Raw genomic sequence first — 17,008 nt, 5'->3', positions numbered from 1 at the left:
TGCCTCCCCTAGCCCGGCCTAGAAATCCCACCACGCACCCCACGGCCCCTCACAGCGACGGCCGCTTTCTTCGCAGCGCAATGGCGGCCTGTCTGCGTCCACTGCGCGTTCCCAACGCCAGGAAGTACGCAACACGGCTTCAGCGATTGATCCAATAGGCGCTGATGTGCTCAGATGGATTAGCGAGGTCACCAATTAGAGTTGCATAGCGCGCCGGAGGAGGCAGGTCCCTAGGCGGAAAGGATTTCAACGTGAAGGGGTGTGCTCGGAAGCTCAAGCCCCGCCTCCCGCGTTTCCGAGGCTGTCTCTGATCCCGCTGCTGGACCTCCGAGTCTCATAGGCTACTGACCTCTCACTGCTGGAGGCCGAAGCTTACACAGTTTTAATAAATTTGTCAAAATTGCACATTGTTCTGTGTCCGTTCTCATAAATGTAGGCTTGAGATGCAGTACTAGCTCCAGGTCCTTTGTTCATGCATTCATTCATTCAACCATCTTTTATAGAGTGTCCACTATGTACCAAGGTTTGGGGATATAGCAGGGAAAAAGACAACCTAGGGAGTTCACAGGGAAGCACGAAGGCAGACAAGAACCCAGGCTCTTCCACTGAGGTGTGTTGGGAGTTCAAAGGCAGGGCATTTAATTCTGCCTGTGAAGTCAGGGAAGAGTTAGTCGATGAACCTAGGAAAATAAAAGAGGCCGTGGGTAATTCCAGTGGAGGGTATCTTTTCTCCCTTCCTTCTCTATTACTTTTTTCTCTCTCTAGCAATGATTACACTATGGAGTATATAGCGAACACCCTATGAAATGCTTTTTGACTGCTCAGGCTCAGCCTATATCTTGCTTCCTGAGTGGCTCTCCATCTCCTACCAGGCTGTTTCACCTCTCGCTCCCTTTGCTCCATCCTTTGCAGCTCAGTTTCTGGTAACAACCTTAAATCTTAATCAACAGATGAATTTGTTTCAACTCCCACCTAATTTATCATTTAGGATGAAAAGGAATTATGCCCATATAGCCACTCAATCTAGTTGAGATTTCAGACTCAAAGGTGAAATAGAGAAAAATGCAAGGGAGAGTCCAGGCAATGGCTGGCCGATCTGGAGATTGATACAAAGGGAGAGGATAATTAGTAAAGATTTAATGACGGCCAGACGCTGTCAAAAAATTTAAAGAAAGATTTAATGACAATGGGTGGATGTGAAGGATTTGGTAAAAGTAAAAAAAGACGAAGGTAAAAGGTAATCTCAGGTAGTGGAACTGCTAGAGAAAGAATTTATTTATTTATTTATTTTTTGAGACAGAGTCTCACTTTGTTACCCAGGCTAGAGTGTGTGCCGTGGTGTCAGCCTAGCTCACAGCAACGTCAATCTCCTGGGTTCAAGCGATCCTCCTGCCTCAGCCTCCCAAGTAGCTGGGACTACAGGCACGTGCCACCATGCCCCAATAATTTTTTGTATATATATTTTAGTTGGTCAATTAATTTCTTTCTATTTTTAGTAGAGACGGGGTCTCACTCTTGTTCAGGCTGGTTTCAAACTCCTGACCTTGAGCAATCCTCCCGCCTCGGCCTCCCAGAGTGCTAGGATTACAGGTGTGAGTCACGACACCCAGCCTAGAGTAAGAATTTAGAAAGAGGAGCAAACATGACATGCTCTGAAAACAGCCAGCAGATCAACCTGGCTGTGGTAGAAAGTCCAGCATCATCATCATCATCTTCATGATCATCACTGTAGTGAAGTCCCTACGGCCTGTATAAGATTCACTATGTGCCAGACATTGCTTTAAGCCCTAGTGAAATCCTAATATGGTCTGTAGTTTCATTAATAATTTCATACTGGCCGGGCACGGTGGCTCATGCCTGTAATCCTAGCATACTGGAAGGCTGAGGCAGGTGGATTGCTCAAGGTCAGGAGTTCGAAACCAGCCTGAGCAAAAGCGAGACCCCGTCTCTACTAAAAATAGAAAGAAATTTATTGGCCAAATAAAAATATATAAAAAAAAATTAGCTGGGCATGGTGGCACATGCCTGTAGTCCCAGCTACTCAGGAGGCTGAGGCAGGAGGATTGCTTGAGCCCAGGAGTTTGAGGTTGCTGTGAGCTAGGCTGACGCCACGGCACTCACTCTAGCCAGGGCTACAGAGTGAGACACTGTCTCGAAAATAAATAAATAAATAATTTTATACCAATATCAATTTCCTGGCTTTATTGTTTCACTATGGTTATGTAAGAAGTTCTCAAGTTGACTGAGGATATATAAGAACTCTTTGTACTATTTTCAAAACAGCATTATAGAGGTATAATTTGTACTCCATAAAGTTCACTTGTTTAAAGTGTACAATTCAACTATTTTTAGCACATTAACAAAGTTGTGCAATTATTACCACCATGTACTTCCAGAACATTCTCATCATTCCCAAAAGAAACCTTGTGCCCATTAACATTCACTGCCCATTTCTTTCCACCTCCTACTCCTCAGCCCTAGGCAGCTACAAATCTATTTTCTATCTCTACAGATTCACCTGTTCTCGACATTTCATATAAATGGTATCATAGACTAATATGTGGTCTTTTATGACTGGCTTCTTTTACTTAGCTTAGTATTTTTGAGGTTCATATTTACTGTAGTATGTATATATTCTTTGGAGAAATATCTATTCAGATCCTCTGCCCATTTTTAAATTGGGTTGTCCTGTTATTATTGTAAGAGTTCTTTATTTTCCAAACAAGTACATTATCAGATATGTGATTTGCAAAACTTTTCTTTCATTCTGTGTTTATCTTTTTACTTTGCTAATGGTGTCCTTTAAGGCACAAAAGTTTTTACTTTGGATAAGATCCAACTCATCAAGCTTCTCTTTTATCACTTATGATTTTGGTATCAGATCTTAGAAATCATTATCTAACTCAAGTCACAAAGACTTACTTCTATGTTTTCTAAGATATTTTTTCTTTTTTTCCTCCCCTTCTCCTCCTCTCTTCTAAGATTTTTATACTTTTAGCTCTTACTTGTAGGTCTATGATTCTCATAGAGTTTATTTTTTGCATGGTGTGAGGTAGAGATCCAAATTTATTCATTTTTATTTTTTTTTTTTGACATGGTGTCTTAGACATGTCTTTAGACATGGTGTTTTAGACATGTTGCCCAGACTGGACTCAACCTCCTGGGCTGAAGCAATCCTCCCACCTTAGCCTCCCAAGTAGGTGGGACTTCAGGCATGCACCACTGCACCCGGTTAAAATTTATTACTTTTTTTTTTTTTTTGAGATACAGTCTCGTTCTGTTGCCCTGGCTAGAGTGCCATGGCGCCTGCCTAGCTCACAGCAACCTCAAATTCCTGGGCTCAAGTGATCCTCCTGCTTCAGCCTCCTGGGGAACTGGGACTACAGCCATGCCTGGATAATTTTTTTCTATATATTTTAGTTGTCTGGCTAATTTCTCCCTATTTTTAGTGAAGATGGGGTCTCACTCTTACTCACACTGGTCTCAAACTCCTGACCTCAAGTGATCCTCCCACCTTGGCCTCCCAGAGTGCTAGGATTACAGACGTGAGCCACATTGTCCGGCCTAAAATTTATTCTTGTCATGAGTAGAGTGCCATGGTGTCAGCCTAGCTCACAGCAACCTCAAACTCCTGGGCTCAAGCAATCCTTCTGCCTGAGCCTTCTGAGTAGCTGGGACTATAGGCATAAGCCACCATGCTCGGCTAATTTTTTCTATATATTTTTTGTTGGCCAATTAATTTCTTTCTATTTTTTTTTTTTTAGTAGACACAGGGTCTCGCTCTTGCTCAGGCTGGTCTTGAACTCCTGACCTCAAGCGATCCACCTGCCTCGGCCTCCCAGAGGGCTGGGATTACAGGTGTGAGCCACTGTGCTCATCTGAGATAGTCTATTGATTTCACCTTCCCCCTTAAAAAGACTTTCTCAGCCAGACACAGTGGTTCATGCCTGTAATGCCAACACTTTTAGAGGCTGAGGCAGGAGCATTTCTTGAGGCCAGGAGTTTGAGACCAGCCTGGGCAATATCCTGTCACTATAAATATATATTTTAAAAAATTAGCTGGGTATGGTGGGTCATGCCTATAGTTCCTGCTCCTTGGGAGGCTGAGGCAGGAGAATGGCTTGAGCCCAGGAGCTCAAGGCTGTAGCGAGCTATGATCATACTACTGCACTCCAGCCTGGGTGACAGAGTGAGACTCTGTCTGTAAAAAAATCATAATAATAATTTTTAAATTAGCGGGGCATGGTGGCACATGCCTGTAGTCCCAGCTACTTGAGAGGCTGAGGCAGGAGATCGCTTGAGCCCAGGAGATTGAGGTTGCTGTGAGCTAGGCTGATACCACGGCACTCTAGCCCAGGCAACAAAGTGAGACTCTGTCTCAAAATAATAATAATAATAATAATTGTTAACAGTCTTTCCCAGAGCTTCCTGACCTGCAGCAGTATGTACCAGTTTCCCTTTCATTCAGTGTACACCTCTCTTCCTAAAATCCCTCTTCACTATCTTCCTGGAAAGTCCCTTTCTTCTATTATGTGATGAATCTCCTGTGTTTTGTATCCATGTCTTCCTCTTTCTTGGTGAATTCCCTCATTTTTTGTGTATCTTCAAGTAGATACACTTCTGAGAAGGGAGCATGGAAGATAAATTTGAGACTTTTCATGTCTAATAATATCTTTAGTCAACCCTCTTGATTGATAATTTGGCTGGGTATCAGATTCTAGTTTGAAATAATATTCCTTCAAATTTTTGGTGGCATTGTTCCATTGATTTTAAATATATATATGTATATATATATATATATATTTAAACTTTTAAAACTCTTTTTAGGAAAGAGCTTTTCTTTTCTTTTGTTCTTTCTTTCTTTTTTTTTTTTGACACAGAGTCTCACTCTGTTGCCTGGGCTAGAGTGCTGTGGAGTCAGCATAGCTCACAGCAACCTCAAACTCCTGGGCTCAAAGGATTCTCCTGCCTCAGCCTCCCAAATAGCTGGGACTACAGGCATGTGCCACCATGCCCGGCTACTTTTCTCTATATTTTGGAGAGACGGGTTCTCACTCTTGCTCAGGCTGGTCTCAAATTCCTGAGCTCACGTGATCCTCCCTCCTTGGCCTCCCAGAGTGCTAGGATTACAGTCATGGGCCACTGCGCCTGGCCCAAGGTCTGCATTTTAACAATCACAGACTGGCTGCTTTGTGGAGAATAGTTATGAGGCCATCATTAAGTCACCCATGCTAGAGACAAGGGTGACTCAGACCAAGAGGGGACAGCAGAGATAGAACAGAATGAACGGATATGAAAGGCTCTCTGAACTCAGTGATTAACTGGAAGTGTGTGTATGGGGTTGCAGATAGGATGGCATTGCTCAGGATGATCCCTGAGTTCCCAACTTACACAGTGAGTTGATGGCAGAGTTATGCACAGAGTGGAAGACTACTGGAAAGTGTGCAGGTTTAGAAGGAAAGAGCCTGAGTCAGGTTTGGGTGAACCCCTTGAATGTCAGAATGCAACCTTCCCATCTTCTATACGTCATCTGTTTATTCTCAGGCTATGGGTTCTTTGATGACCCGTGTCTATATCTATTACCTCTGATTTCCCTCCATTTAATGACTCTTACTTTCCCAATTTCCCACTGATTGCAGGCCCCATGAGGCCAGGATTCTGCTTAATGACTCACTATTACACCTTGTATCACATGCTTGGCACAGAGTACGTCCTTCATAAGTATTTGTTGAAAGGAGAATAGAGAAAAATGAAGTGTCCCAGTGATACTTGGAGGCACAGAATAAATGGCACATCCTCCTTAGATCATAAAATTGATAGTTTCACTTGATATTTTGTAAAAAAAAATTTTTTTTTGAGACAGAGTCTCGCCTTGTTGCCCAGGCTAGAGTGCCGTGGCATCAGCCTAGCTCACAGCAACCTCAAACTCCTGGCCTCAAGTGATCCTCCTCCCTCAGCCTCCCGAGTAGCTGGGACTTACAGGCATGCGCCTCCATGACCTGGCTAATTTTTTTCTATATATACTAGTTGGCCAATTCATCTCTTTCTATTTATAGTAGAGACGGGGTCTTGCTCAGGCTGGTTTCGAACTCCTGACCTCAAGCAATCCGCCCGCCTCGGCCTCCCAGAGTGCTAAGATTACAGGCGTGAGTGAGCCACAGCGCCTGGCCTAATCTTAAAACACAGATATATTTTGAAGCAGAATGCAAGGTTCATATGAATTTTTAAAGATTCAATATATGTCGAGGAAATGCTGCAGCTGCCCTAGAATGTCACCTGTTTCCTCCCCCAATCTCCTTCATCTCCACAGTGCTCCCCTCCTGCTTGCTGTCAGAGTGGAAACATTTGGCTCTACTCTACAAGGAGTTGAGGTTGGGGAAGGAAGAGAAGGAGCTTGAAGAAAATGATACCTGGACAAGTTGCGAAGAGTGGGGGGAATAGCTAGGTAGTGGTGCTGGCCCGCATCAGCGCAGCAGTGCAGCAGCAGGAGTTGTGGCACCCCAGTTTTGCAGGCTTCTCTGTCCTCCTCTGCAGTGTTCTGAACTGGGGTCTTGGGCACAGAGAGCTGTCACGCCAGTCTCTCATCCCCCAGGATTAGCAATGCCAACCAGCCAAGGTCAAGGAGGTGAAAGAGTCCTCTTATGGGCACAGACAGGCAGGCCAGAGTCAGGGGGCAAAGTTTAACCCAAGGAAATTATTTACTAACTGTGGAATGTCAGGCGCTACCCCGGTGCTGTTTTCTGGGAGCAGGTGGTGGTAGGCAGGGAGCCCTTCCCAGCGACTCTCACCTTGTACTACAGGAATGCCCTCCTGATCTTCTACTCCCAAAGCCCGCATGGCTTGCACCCTCGTCTGTGTAGGAAAAGCTCACCCAGCTTGAGAATCTCTTCTGTGTCCAGGACCTGCAGAAGATATGACAGGAGGCAGGGAAAGAATATGTTCCGCAGTACCAAGTTAAGATCACGTTTGCAGAGAAAAGCTGAAATGAACCTCTGGCCTGCACAGTAACTGCATTCCTGAAAAGTGCAGAAATCAATACTCGGTGAATAGAAGTCTGGCTTTCAAACTGAAACACCCTGACTTATAAATACCACTTCAGAGGAAATGTATCTGACTTGATCGATCTTTGGTGGCCAGCTGGCTCCTACCTTTCTACCTTGAAATTTCTCCACTCCTCAGCCTTTCTACAAAGAAAGAAGAAAAATAGTGTATAAGAAGGAGCCAGGGCCGGGCACAGTGGCGTGTACCTGTAGTTCCAGCTACTCGGGCGGCTGAGGCGGTGGGGGGCGGGAATCATTTGAGCCTAGGAGTTCAAGGCTGCTGTGAACTATGATCAGGCCACTGCACAATAGCCTGGGTGACAGAGTGAGACCCTGTTAGAAGAAGGAGCAGGAGCCCTGAACCAAATCAAAGATCTGGATTCTAATTCTGGCTGTGCTACAAACTAGATGGGTGTGCTTGGATAAGTCACTTGACCTCTCCGGGCTTCAATTAAATTCCTTCAATTCTGTGCAAAATGAAATGAAGAGACTGGATGATTTTTTTTTAAAGAGACACAGTCACTTCGGCAGCACATATACTAAAATTGGAATGATATGGACAAGATTAGCATAGCCCCTGTGCAAGGATGACATTCAAATCTGTGAAGTGTTCCATATTTTTTTTTTAAAAAGATGGCCAGGCGCAGTGGCTCATGCCTGTAATCCTAGCAGTCTTGGAGGCCGAGGCAGGAGGATCTCTTGAGCTCAGAAGTTCAAAACCGGCCTGAGCAAGAGAGAGACGCCATCTCCATCAAAAATAGAAAAATTAGCCAGGCATGGTGGCGCATGCCTGTAGTCCCAGCCACTCAGGAGGCTGAGGCTGTAGGATTGCTTGAGCCCAGGCTTTGTTTGCTGTGAGCTAGGCTGATGCCACTGCACTGTAGCTCAGGTGACAGAGCGAGACTCTGTCTCAAAAAAAACAGGAGAGAGACAGAGTCTTGCTCAGGGCCAGCGTGGTGGCTCATACCTGTAATCCTAGCTCTGTGGGAGGCCGAGGCGGGCAGATGGTTTGAGCTCAGGAGTTCAAAACCAACCTGAGCAAGAGTGAGACCCCGTCTCTACCATAAATAGAAAGAAATTAATTGGCCAACTAATATGTATAGAAAAAATTAGCCAGGCATGGTGGCTCAGGCCTGTAGTCCCAGCTACTCGGGAGGCTGAGGCAGGAGGATTGCTTGAGCCTAGGAGTTTGAGGTTGCTGTGAGCTAGGCCATGACACTCACTCTAGCCTGGGCAATAGCGTGAGACTCTGCCTCAAAAAAAAAAAAGAGTCTTGCTGGAGCACTGTGGCCCAATCATAGCTCACGGCAGCCTCAAACTCCTAGGCTCAAGGGATCCTCCTGCCTCAGTCTCCTGAAGTGCTGAGATTACAGGAATAGCCACTGTGCCCAGCCTGGGTAATCTTGAAGGTAGTGTGTTAATCAGGACTCACTGTTACCGTGAAAACTCAACTCATACTTACTCAAACAAATCTGGGAGGTTTTTTAGCTCATGTATTAGTAACTGAACGGCCCAGGAGCTTGCTCTAGATGCTCAAATGATGCCAGAAACCCGTCTCTTTCTTTTGAGTCCTCTTCTTTTGTGTTGGCTTCATGCCCAGGGAAGCTCTCTTACATCCTACTGGCTTAGCGAGGTCAGCACAGAGTGCATCTTAGCAAAAATTCCAGCAGAAGTCAAAGTGCCAAGGCTCCTAGTCTCTCCCTGTGTCATGAGCTCAGTTCATCGAAAGAGGATGTGGTGTTCTGATTGACTAGGCGGGGGTCACATGCCCATGGCAGGTCCAGTGAGAGAGGGGTGACTTTCAGAGGAAAAGCCCTACACTGCTAGGCAGGCAAAAATAGCAGATATTGGCTACAGGTGGTATAATAGAAAAAAAAATATGGGTTTGAGTCCCAGTCCTGTCACTAACTAGGCAGTAATTTACCCTGAGTAAATTACTCAACCTCTCAGAACCTCATTTTCTTCATCTAAAAGATGAGATGGCCGGGTACAAGGGTTCACACCTGTAATCCCAGCACTTTGGGAGGCAAAGACGGGAGGATCAGTTGAGGCCAGGAGTTCTAACCAGGCTGAGCAACAGAGCAAGACCCCATGTCTACAAAAAACAACAACAATAAAAATTAGTTGGTGTGGTGGTGCCCACCTGCAGTCCTAGCTACTCAAAGTGAGACCCTGACTAAATAAGTAAATATTAAATAAATAGATGAATCTCTGTTTTGAGGGATTAAATGGGATAACCTATAAAAGGTGCCTGACATAGTAGGAGCACAACAAATGTTCAGCCAAGGGTGTTATGACCTTAAGTTAATGATCCTAAACAAACATTTCATTTCAGCACAGGAATCCCTCTTAAAGAGAAACTTCTCTTACATAGTTTCTTCCAGAAAGAGGACTCCTAACTTTTAGCCCAATGAAATCCAGATTTTATGTGCGATAACGTTTTGACAATTTATTTATGGAAGCTTTCTGTTTAATTTTCTTGTTAACTCAGGATTAATTTGGCTAAAGGATTCTTTCAGTTTCAACCCTAGGCACTGAAAAATCATTCTGAACTGTTCGAATCCACTCTCTTGCTCTAACTCCTTTCTAATGAATACATTGGGTTTACTTTTTGATATTAGAGGACGTGAGACTATCCAGGGCTTTGTAGGGCAAAAGGAGTCAGTGATAAGAGGAAATTTTTTCCAAGGCAAAGTGTCCACAATCCAGCATGGCATTGTAAATCAGGACACCACTGGAGCCAAGAAAAGTGACTCAAAGTAATCAGACTCATATGAGACTGATGCAATTATCTGCATGACAGTTTATGAAGTTATAATCAGGATAGTGTTCCAAGACCATAAAACAGCTGGGATAGGGCTGGGCGTGGTGGCTCACGCCTGTAATCCTAGCACTCTGGGAGGCTGAGGCAGGTGGATTGCTAAAGGTCAGGAGTTCGAAACCAGCCTGAGAGAGACCACATCTCTTCTAAAAAAAATAGGAAGAAACTAATTGACCAACTAAATATATATATATATAGAAAAAATTAGCCGGGCATGGTGGCACATGCCTGTAGTCCCAGCTACTCGGGAGGCTGAGGCAGGAGGATCGCTTGAGCCCAGGAGTCTGAGGTTGCTGTGAGCTAGGCTGACAACACGGCACTCACTCTAGCCTGAGCAACAAAATGAGACTCTGTCTCCAAAAAAAAAAAAAAACATCTGGGATAGTGTATATCCCATTCAGGAAAGCTGTTCCCCTGTGCTGGAAGACAAAGACCTCATCAGCTCGGTCAGCCCGGGGTAAATTTGCAGGAACATTTCCCTGGGCCGTGGTAAGGTCTGAAGGGTGGCTAATCTCACCCTTCCTGTATGGGTTTTACTAGTTAACCCACAGAAACAGCCACATTTCCCTAATGGTTAAGTTCTTGGGTATCCCTCATAGATACAATCAAGTATTACCACGAAGAGGACTCACTCAAACCATGAGTTTGTGACAGTGGCACTATGTTACCTGGGGCAGAGTGCTGTGGTGTCAGCCTAGCTCACAGCAACCTCAAACTCCTGGGCTCAAGCGATCCTCCTGCCTCAGCCTCCCGAGTAGCTGGGACTACAGGCAAGTGCCACCATGCCCGGATAATTTTTTCTATATATTTTTAGTTGACCGGCTAATTTCTTTCTATTTTTAGTAGAGACTGGGTCTCACTCTTGCTCAGACTGGTCTCCAACTCCTCAGCTCAAGCGATCCTCCCGCCTCAGCCTCCCAGAGTGCTAGGATTACAGGCGCGAGCCACGGCACCCGGCACGCGGCAGGCATACTGAGTTTTGAAGATACAACTTCTATGAAGGACAAACTGACAAAATCCCACTTTGATTTCTCCACCTCAACATCCATACCTTTGCCTCTTAGGTTTCAGTCTTGTTATAGTTAAACCCTCTGCTATTACTTTCTACCTGTGTTCATCTCCTTCCAGCTGTCACAGCTTCCTGCTGTCTCCATTTGTTATTTTTTCCTTTTGCCTCTCCGTTTTCATGCCTCTGGGATGGAGAGCTCATAAAATCCCTCTTTCTCATTTTTGTTTTTTTCCTCACCTCTCCATTATTTCTTTCTCTCTCTCTCTCTCTCTTCATCTCTGCGTTCCTCCTTTTCTTTGTTCCTTTCCTTGGATATTTATTTAATTGTTCTGCCCTCCCCACCTTTATTTCCCTCTGTGATTCTCTGCATCAGTCCCTCTGCCTATTCTTCTATCTCAAATGACATCCCTGATTCTGACTTGTCCTCATCTTCCCACCAGTCTCTGCCTATCGGTTACTGTCAGCGTCTGTCTTTGTGTGTTGCACTGTAGCTGTTTGTCATTTGTCTTTCTGCCTGTCCCTAACTCCACACATTTCCTGCTGCTCTGTTGGTGACTCTTCCCATCGCCTGTGCCTGCGTGGTCTGCCTCCTGCTCCGGGGCTCTGGCTCCCCTGACTACCCCCCTCATTTCTATTTCCTCCCCTCTCCTCTGTTGCTCTGCTAATCTCTCTATCTGCTACTATTTCCTTCCTCTCTCCTGAGTCTGGTTGTTGGTCCTTGTCACTCACTCTCGCTATTTCCCTGTCTAGACTATCCGTGCCTTCCATCCTTGGGGTCCCTTCCTGACAGCCTTTATTTCTACTTTTCTTGTCTTCTTTGTTTACGACCATTTTACCAATTCTATGATTTTCGTCCCTCTTAGCATCGACGACTGTCTTCCTCAATATTTTGCCAAGGGTTTTCTCTCTCTTGCCTACAATTTCTCTTTGCCTCCGTCTCCTCTATGCAATGAATCCTCTCTCTTTCTGTCTGTCCCCCAGTCTATGTACGTCTGTCTCTGTCATCCTTTATGTCTTTCTCTGCTTCGGATAAGTTAGCAGGATTTTTTTTTAAGTCTTCCTGTCTCTCGCTTTGCTAGTGTATCTTTTTTCTGGGCATGATTAAGGGTTATCTCTTTCTGTCCATTGTTTAGGAGAATAGCAACCTTTATCTGCTCTACACTTCCATAACCTGGATGTTCCGACTGAGAAGGGAGGGGTCTTGTGCAATAGAAAAACCGAAGCAGAAGCAGCAGGGAGGAAGGAGAGCTTTCGAATGAATGAATGAATCCCAGAAGAGGGTCGACTATTCCTTCATCCCTCTGCAGCTAGGTAGGAGCCTTCTCTCCCCTGCTCTGCCTCTGCCCTCATTCTTCCATGAAAGCCTGGGCCTGGGAAGACACTCCACTGGGCACCCAAATGGGTGTTTGATTCCCTTTATGATGCTGGACTTTAGCACTGCTCTAAGAAGACAAACCTAGCCCTATGCTCATTCTTTAAGAATCTGTGTTTTCTTTGAAAAAGATCAGAAGACACTAAAAACACTTAAAAGGTTGGACAAAGTAGGACTAGGTTTAAGTACAAAAATAATAGTATGGCTTTTTTGTTTTTTTTTTAAAGGGACAGGGTCTCACTATGTCACCCAGGCAGGAGTGCAGTAGCCTGATCATAGCTCATTGCAGCTTTAAAGTCCTGGGCTCAATCAATCCTCCCACCTCAGCCTCCAGAGTAGCTAGTACTATAGGTGTGTGCCATCATGCCCAGTTAATTCTTTAAAATTTTTCATAAAAACGGTGTCTTGTTATGTGTCACAGACTGAGCTCAAGCTCCTGGCTCAGGTGATCCTCCTGTCTCAGCCTCCTAAAATGCTGGGATTATAGGCGTGAGCCACTGTGCCCAATCAGCATGGTTTTGAGAACCAGAAATATCAGCAGCAATTGCTGTGGCCTGGATTCTGTCTCTTGGCAACTATCAAGTCCATCTCCACTGGCTATAGATAGCTTCTCTTGTGCCCTCCTCCCACAGCCAGCATTTGGTCATAGGTGAGGTCTCTCCTCCCTCTGACCTGCCCCCTCCATTCCAGCTCTCTCTGATTCTAGTAAGACCTTCCCTCCCCTCATCTGTCTCTGTGCTAAAGCAGAGTGTCTGTTTCCACTGGCAGTTTCCTCCAGCTTCATGCCTCCTGCCACCCTTTATTGATACCTCTGGCTGTACCTCTTAAGTTTGTTTGTAGGAAAGAATGGTTATCTGATGACAGATTTCAGCGAACAGTAACCCAGGTTCCCACATCCACCAACATCATTGCTTCTTAGAGCCTAGGAGTGGGGAGGGATATGAGTTAGCTGAAGGAGGAACTGAGAGACTGATGATCCAGTCCAGCCCTACCCCAGTGGGGGACTGTGCATTGAAGACCTACCATCTCCCTGTCCTGCCCTCACCTCCCCCAAGGCTGACAAGTGGAGCCTGTGGCTTCTCTTTCGTCTTTCAGGCTAAAAGTGAGAGTGGAATCATCCATGGTAACAGGCTTATCATCCCAACATGTCCTAGTGCCCTTGGTTTCCTTGTGTCCAGGGATGGGCTGGTGGGGTCAAGACTGCAGGACATCAATGACCAGAATGTGCACACCTAGTGTGATGCTCATGACACCCACAGTGACCAATCCAATTCCACCAAGGACAACCAGAGCAAGAGGCACCTGCTTGTGCTGCTGGAGTAGCCACAGACTCATCCCTGGTCTCAGTGGGACCAAGCGGAAGAGAGCCAGGGTGGCCAGGGGAGCCCACCTGGTCACACCGAGGGCCAAGGATGGGGCCTGGTAAGACAGCAGCAGCAGCTTCCACAGGTGCAAGCAGGCAGAGTTCAGCCCCAGGCCCAGAGACAACATGGAGATGCCCACGTAGTGGTCAGATGGAACAGTGCTGCTGAGGCAGCTTGCTACCTGAGAGCCAGGGTCAGAGGTCAGAGGAGTTCCATGACCTGCCACCCATCATGTCCTAATCATACAGTCCCTAAGAAAGGGGCTCCCAGGCATTCTGTGGGACTCCTCAAATACCTGACCTTTTTTTTTTTTTATTGAGACAGGGTCTTACTCTATTGCCCAGGCTAGGGTGCAGTGGTATCATCATAGCTCACTGCAACCTCAAACTCCTGGGCTCAAGTGATCCCCTTGTCTCAGCCTGCGGAGCAGCAGGGCCTACAGGCATGTACCACCATGCCCGGCTAATTTTTCTATATTTTGTAGAGATGGGGTCTCATTGTTTCGCTCAGGCTGGTCTCGAACTCCTACCCTCAAATGATCCTCCAGCCTTGGATTGCGAGAAAGTGCTGGGGTTATAGGCATGAGCCACCATGCCAGGCCTACACCTGACCTTTATGCTTACCCTTATCTTGGGGGCCTGAGTGGCCCTGAAACAGTCCTTCGATAGGATGGAAGCAGCCTTGGCCAAGGGGCTGCCTCACCCTGGGAGTGCAGCATCTGCACAGTACCCCAAATGCCGTTCCTGGGCTTTCATGCCTCATCCCCAAACCCTATATACCAAGGCTCCTTCTCAGAAACATTCCATGGTCAACATTTCTGTGACTAGCCAGACACTTGTGAGGGACCCAATTTCCTTAGGCAGTGCTCAGACTCCCAGCTGTGGTCAATAGTCAACCCCCTGTCACCCCCCCTACTCAGCCTAAAACTGGGAGGATGAAGTGACAGCTGGGGCACGAGACTCTCTGGGAAAGACAGAAAGCTGAAGAGACACTGAGAAGCCAGGCCTCCCTTCCCGTCTGGGGTCTCCCCAGAGTCTCACCACCAAATGGTGACAGAGAAGTTCCCAGGCCTGTCCCAAGGTCTGGGTCCACAGCACGTTAGCTCAATCTGCCAGGAAATAACCTGTGGGGATGGGGATTGGGGGAGTTAGGCTTCTCCAGAACAGGTGCATGGCCTAGAGAGGATTCCAGCCTCCATTTTCCCAGATCTTCGCTTTCCCGTAAAGCCTCTGGAGACATTTAACCCCTGTAGGGGAGTGGGATGGGGACCTGGAATTACCATTGGAGTTTGTTCCCTGTGATATTGATTGATAGGTATATATATTTTTCATCCACGGTTACTGACTCATAACTTTCACAGACCTTGTTACAGTAAACAGAATCTCTCTCTGACCTTTTCCTGCCTTCCTTTCACCTCTCCAAGGCAGGATTCTAATCTGATTGTGGGTCCCTAAAACCCTCATTCCAAAGAAGGTCCTGCTGCACGGCATGGAATACAGAATGCTGCACAGAAGCCAGAAAGAATCTGAACAGTCAGGCCTTGCTGGGTTTAGATCATGCACTTTTTGTCCAATCCCATTTCCACATGGTTGTCAATCATGCCTACGTAATGAAGTCCCCACAGAAATCGAAGAGGACTGGGTTGGGGGAGCTTCCGGAGAGCTAAGCACGAGAAGGTTCAGGTAACTAAGTGTTTCCCTGAGTTCTGTGAACCACTCCAGCAAATTAATCGAACCTAAAGAGGAAGTCGTGTGAACCTCAACTTCAAGCCAGTTGGTCAGAAGTTCAGAGGCCCAGACTTGTGACTGGTATCTGAAGTAAGGGGGCAGTTTTGGAGACTGAGCCTTCACCTTGTGGGATTTGAGACTATCTTTAGGCAGGTAGTGTCAGAATTGAATTAAAGGACACTCAGCTGGTATCTGCTGCTTGGTGTGTGGAGGAAAACGCCCCCACATTTGGCCACAAAAATCTTGATGATTGTTGTGTTGTAAGAGTAGAGAAAAACAAGGTTTGAGTTTTTTCCTCCAAGCACCCCCACTGGGCCAGCCTTCCCTGCAGACTCACCCAGAGACACAGCCACCAGCACCGGGGCTCAGGGCGGGTGGCCATGAATCGGGTCGGTGGTCATTTGAGGGTACAGCGACAGCCTGGGGGAGACGCGGGGGGGGGGAGCCATGCACAGCCTCTTGAATACCCCATCCATTCCCCTGCCGTGCACGCCTCCAGCCCAGTCTCAGACTCCGAAGGTTTGGCATCGGTTCTGAAAATGCTGCCCGTCCTCTAACCTCCGCCTTCCTTCCACCCCCGCCCCGCGCCCCTGGAACTCCCGAGCCCCGCGCCCGAGCAGCGCCCCGGCCCCGCGAGCAGGCTGTGCGCCAGGGAGACACACATGTTCCGCCACTTGCAACGGCCGTGAGCAGCAGATCCCGGCGTGGGCAGCCGCTGCAGCCCCCAGTGCAGCCCCAGGGACGCAGCGAAGGAGGCGCCAGTCGTCAGGAGCCCCAAGGGCGCCAGGGCCTGGCGGGCCGGCTAAGTCCGAATTGGTCCCTGTGGCCCCTGCGCTCCCGGCTGGGACGCATCAGATGTCCCCGCGGGGACTGTGAACAGGCTTCCCGGCAGGGCTGGGTGCCTAGGTTCCTGCACCTGCCCCGCCTTCGGAATCTGCGGGAACTTTTCCCCGGCTTGTCCACGCCCCATTCCGCGGCTGGGCGGCGATTGGAGCAGCCATGGGGCCACCGCCCCTGGAGCCACGGCAACCGGTAGCGTCCGGCCCCTGCCGGGGAGAGCTGTCTGGGGCCTCCCGGGCACCAAGCTGTGCAGTGGCGCTCGGGGGAACTTCCGGGATGCTATTAACAGTGGTCTTACCCCCAATCCGTGTGGCCTGAACCCCTCGCAGTTCCACAAATGGGTCGCTAGTCTAATCTACCCTGACACCCCCAGGGCCCCACCCCACCAACTTTCACCTCCTCTTCCCTACTCTCGCACCTCTCACCTAATGCTCGTCCCTCCCACCCACCCTCACAGCCCTGAAGGTAGAGGCAAGCGCAACCCACTCCCACCTGCCTAAACCTAGCCACCGCCCTGCCCCTCCCTCCCAGTGTCACTTGTGGGGGAGGAGGCGCCTCGCTTTCTTGGAGGCACCTCTTCTGCCTCCCGGGGTTTCCAGGCCTTCAACACATGGCAGCAAACCTTTAACTCCAGGAGTCCCGACTCCTTACACAGTACCTCTCAAATGGAACGGCAGCACCCCTTTTGGAGAAGGGACCCACGGAGAGCCCCCACACCCAACCTTTTTTTGGCCCTACTTGTTAGGAAGGGGAGGCAAAAGGGAATCACTCACCACTAGAGTCGTGAAAATCATCCCCTCCCCCAGAGCTTGGGACCTATTAGGTGAGTAGGAAA

The 17,008-nt window shown here is 47.6% G+C and overlaps 3 protein-coding genes and 1 non-coding gene across 6 annotated transcripts in view; 2 read left to right on the top strand and 2 right to left on the bottom strand.

The window, feature by feature from the left end:
• The window catches only part of PRPF8 (pre-mRNA processing factor 8), a 37,664-nt gene extending 37,515 nt beyond the window's left edge, over positions 1 to 149 (bottom strand). The window contains exon 1 of the mRNA XM_012740779.3: positions 39 to 149. The gene's annotated coding sequence lies outside the window, so the exon portion shown is untranslated. The remainder of the gene's footprint in view (positions 1 to 38) is intronic.
• SERPINF1 (serpin family F member 1) overlaps positions 1 to 17,008 on the top strand; it is a 351,983-nt gene that overhangs the window by 280,740 nt on the left and 54,235 nt on the right. The gene's annotated exons all lie outside the window — the stretch shown is intronic.
• Positions 140 to 16,303, bottom strand: TLCD2 (TLC domain containing 2). Its single transcript, XM_075993903.1, is given in 7 exon segments — positions 140 to 230; positions 13,288 to 13,787; positions 14,647 to 14,729; positions 15,671 to 15,753; positions 15,946 to 15,967; positions 15,970 to 16,135; positions 16,250 to 16,303. Coding segments are annotated over 7 exon segments (999 nt in total).
• Positions 7,559 to 7,662, top strand: LOC142862264 (U6 spliceosomal RNA). The gene has a single exon (XR_012913339.1). It is a non-coding gene; the product is annotated as a U6 spliceosomal RNA (small nuclear RNA).

This window comes from Microcebus murinus, chromosome 18 (assembly GCF_040939455.1).
Source record: "Microcebus murinus isolate Inina chromosome 18, M.murinus_Inina_mat1.0, whole genome shotgun sequence".
In the NCBI taxonomy this organism is placed as follows: domain Eukaryota; kingdom Metazoa; phylum Chordata; class Mammalia; order Primates; family Cheirogaleidae; genus Microcebus; species Microcebus murinus.
Note: the sequence above shows the minus strand (reverse complement) of the source record. Positions and strands in the feature narration are given on the sequence as shown.